Genomic DNA, 4,400 nt, shown 5'->3' with positions numbered 1-4,400 from the left:
AGTAGCAAGAATAAGAGAGGGAGAGTTAGAGTCCTCGTGCCAAGTTTCAGTAAGAGTAAAAAAATCAGGTAAGGAGGAAGAGATTATTTGATGGATATAGAGCGATTTTTTATTAATTGATCTTATGTTAATATTAAATAAAAAAAAATGTCTAGACTGCAGTTGGTTCAAAATTGGGCTGCAAGGTTGGTTTCAGCTGGCCTTAAATACGATCATTTTAAGCCAATTGTTTTTGCTCTTCACTGGCTCCCGGTTTATCAGAGAGTTATTTTCAAGATATGTTAAACGGTTTTTAAATGTATCAGGGGAGTCGACCCTAAATATTTAACTGACACAGTCATTCCTAAAACAATGCCACTGCTGAGCCAAACATTGCGCTCTGACAACTGACGAGCACGATCATGTTCTGTTCAATCCCTCCATCGAGAATACAGTATCCAGCGTATACGGTAGTACCTCTAAATATCCGTTATCCGGGTTGACAGTTGAAGTTTGGAATGTCAGGTCATTGTGGCAGACAGGGGCTTACGCGTTGATAAAGAAAGAACTTGAACGATTCAGATATAATGTGGTTGGTCTGTGCGAGGTCCGATGGACAGGAGGTGGAGAAATGGAAGGTGGGAAGATATTATGGTCTGGAACAGAGAGGGAGCACGTCTATGAAGTTGGAATGGTTATTGACGAAAAAACAAAAAAAGCACTGTTGGAGTACAATACAGTGAATGAAAGAATGATGTATGCGAGGTTTAAGGGATACCCGAGAGACATTGATGTGGTAGTGGCCTATGCTCCAACAATGGATCACTCGGATGCAGAAATCGAGGCATTCTACGATCAACTGGAGCAAACATTGAATGTACTGCCAAAGAAAGATGTTAAGATAATCACCGGAGATTGGAACGCAAAGATCGGAAGAGACAATATTGGTTTTGAAGAAGTCATGGGAAAATACGGTATAGGAAACAGAAATAATAGAGGAGAAAGACTGCTGGAATTTTCAAAGGACCAAAAAATGTATATAACAAATACAAAAACACAAAATACAAAAAAATGGACATGGGAATCACCAGATGGAAAAACAACGAACATGATAGATTTGATTTTGATAGAACAGAAATGGATGAAATTTGTTACTCAGTGCCGTGCTTTTCCAAGTGCAGAGATTGGATCAGATCATCGTCTAGTGTTATGCAACGTCAAGATGAAAATAACGAAGAGACTAAAGTCAGGCGAAAATATCAAAAGAGTGAAATATAGCACAGAAATGATAAAAGAGAAGTTGAAAGACATCAGAAATGTAATAGAAAACAAATTGGATACAAAAACAAAGTACGATATGAAAACAAGAGTCAGTAACTTGGAGAAAGTGCTTAAGACTACAGCCGAAAAATGCGAAGTAGGGAAAAACATAATAAAACCCTGGATAAGTGATGAAACTTGGAAACTCGTTGAGGAAAGAAGACAGTTGAAAGCAACAAAAAGACAAAACAACAAAAATGAGATGAAATATAAACAACTGTGTTGCAAAATAAAGAAAAGTGCCAGAGCAGATAAAAGAAGATGGATAAACGATAGATGCGAAGGGGTAGAAGCACTAGTTGGACAAAACGAAACAAGAGAGGCGTATCAGCTAGTCAGACAGTTAAAAGGAAAACTGAAGAATACGTCAAAAATTATTAAAGACAAGGATGGAAATGTTCTAACTGAAGGCCAACAAATCAAAGATAGATGGTCGGAATATATCAAGTACCTGTTCACAGATAAAAACACGTATACAAAGGAGGTGTTACAGGCTTTAAAAGAAAGAAAAGTAGTCAATGAGGAAGAAACGGAAATAACATTGGAGGTAGTAATAAAAGCAATGAAGAAAATGAGGAACAACAAGAGCACAGAGAGAGACGGAATTCCCATAGAGCTGATCAAAGCGGGAGGACCAATTGTATGTAATGAGATTCAAAAAATCTGCCAAGAAATCTGGGACAGTGGAAAATGGCCAGAAGATTGGTGTAAATCAATCTTGATTATGTTGCCAAAAAAAGACCTGAAAGATTGCAACAATTACAGATCAATAGCACTGATCCCTCATATGTGCAAGATCATGCTGACGATCTTGAAAGAACAATTGGAGAAAGACAGAGCAGCATTTAGGAGAGGAGCAGGCAGGTTTCAGAAAGGACAGAAGTACAGTCCAGCAAATCCTGATGTTGAGACTATTGTTGGAAGATGCAGGAAGCTAAGGTCAAACAACTTTTCATTGTTTTGTGAATTTTAAGAAGGCGTTTGATTCAGTCTGGCACGAAGGTTTGTGGGCAGCTTTGGAAAGTATGGGAGTGTCAACAAAAATGGTAAGGGTGCTGAAAGGGCTTTATGAGGAGTCAACAATGGCAGTAAAGGTAGGTACAGAGCTGGGCGACTGGATCAAAGCGAATAAAGGAAGTAGACAAGGAGATCCAAGATCACCATTACTGTTTTTAGCACTGTTGGAAAGAGCCTTGGAAAAAATGGAGAATGCAGATATTGAGGGAATCGACATTGAAGGCAGAGTGATAAGGGACCTCAGGTTTGCAGATGATATAGATCTGCTAGCATCTAGTGCAGAGGGTCTACAGAAACTGATCGAGTTGACGTACGATGGTGGAAGAAACCATGGACTACACATCAACAGCAGTAAGACAAAGATAATGATTTCGGAAGCAGGTGGAAAAAATGATGAATTCCAGATAGGAGCAGAAAAGCTCGAACAAGTGAACCAATTTATATATCTGGGCAGCCTCATAACTTATGACAATAATTGTTCGAAAGAAATTGATAGAAGAATAGCAATCGCGGGAGGAATGTTTGCATCTTTGAAAGTAATATTGAAAAACGGTAATGTATCTACAAAAACAAAGGTAAAGATCGTAGAAGCGTGTGTGTTTTCTACATTGATGTATGCATGTGAGGCTTGGACGTTGAAGAAAAGAGATAAAGACAAACTGGAAGCATTCGAGATGCATTGTTATAGAAAGTTGTTGAAAATCAGTTGGAGACAAAAGATAAGAAACGATGCCATAAGAAAACAACTTGGAAGACAAAAAACTGTGTATGAAAGTGTCAAGGAAAGAAAGCTGGATATCTTTGGGCACATCTGCAGAATGACAGACGACAGACTGATTAAAAAAGTACTGATGAGAAAGAAGGACTAGAAGAAAAAAGTTGGAAGACCTGCGAGGAAGTGGATGGATGATATCACGGAATGGACGGGGGTTGGAACATTGGGCTCAATGAAGATGGCGAGGGAAAGAAAAGGATTTTGGAGAGATAGAAGAATACCATCGGCTTCAACGGTCCCTTAAGGGATTACAGAGGATCATTGAATGAAATGAATGAATGAAATACAATGTCGATTTTATGTTAATAAATTTTTCATCACTAAATTTTTAAATACAATTTATTGAATATATTGATCATTATATATCATTTTGAAGGTTATATATTCTTCTATCTAGCCTTTATTAATTAATTGATCCAACTATTCAGTGTCTTTGATTTTGAGTGATATTTGAGAATGTTGTCTAAGCGTGATTTTCGGATTATTTTGCTTTATGAGTTTAAACTCGGGCATAATGCGGCAGAAGCAACTCGTAATATTGTAGAAGCATGGGGCGACGTCGGTGCTTCTGAGCGTACCACACAAAGATGGTTTAAAAAATTTCGTACTGGTGACATGAGCCTCCAAGGTGAAGAGGGCCGCGGGCGACCATCCGGGATTGAAGGAAGGAAATTATTGACGCAAACCCAGCTAAAACTACTCGAGAAGTTGCCGATGAACTCAAGGTTGATCACACAACAGTAGTTCGTCATTTGAAACAGATTGGTAAAGTCAAAAAACTTGACAAGTGGGTTCCACATGAGTTGAACGAAAATCAGAAAATTCGGCGTTTTGAGGTGTCAGCTTCACTTGTTATGCGTAATAAAAACGATCCGTTTCTTGACCGGATTGTGACGTGTGATGAAAAATGAATCCTATATGATAACAGACGACGTTCAGCTCAGTGGTTGGACCATGATGAAAGTCCAAAACACTTTCCCAAGCCAAAATTGTACCAAAGAAAGTTAATGGTGACAGTTTGGTGGTCTGCAGCTGGATTGATTCACCATAGCTTTTTAAAACCTGGTCAAACGATTAGTGGAGAGATGTACTGCCAACAAATTAATGAGATGCACCAGAAATTACGCCAACTACGTCCTGCATTGGTTAACAGAAAGGGTCCGATCCTCCTCCACGATAAAGCCAGGCCACACGTCGCACAACTAACGCTGAAAAAAACCGAACGGGTTGGGTTACGAGTTTCTCCCTCACCCGCCATACTCACCAGATCTCTCACCAACAGATTTCCACTTTTTCAAACACCTCAACA

The 4,400-nt window shown here is 39.0% G+C and overlaps 1 protein-coding gene across 1 annotated transcript; it reads left to right on the top strand.

Moving 5' to 3' along the window:
* Positions 1-484: 484 nt before the first annotated feature.
* On the top strand, positions 485-1,210 carry HELRODRAFT_123334 (hypothetical protein; the record flags this gene model as incomplete). The annotated part of the gene is made up of 1 exon (XM_009026738.1): positions 485-1,210. A coding segment is annotated over one exon (726 nt), but the record flags the coding sequence as incomplete, so codon positions are not given.
* Positions 1,211-4,400: the final 3,190 nt, after the last annotated feature.

The sequence above is a fragment of the Helobdella robusta genome, assembly GCF_000326865.2.
Source record: "Helobdella robusta unplaced genomic scaffold HELROscaffold_49, whole genome shotgun sequence".
Lineage (NCBI taxonomy): Eukaryota > Metazoa > Annelida > Clitellata > Rhynchobdellida > Glossiphoniidae > Helobdella > Helobdella robusta.
This window is presented reverse-complemented; position numbering and strand designations above follow the sequence as displayed.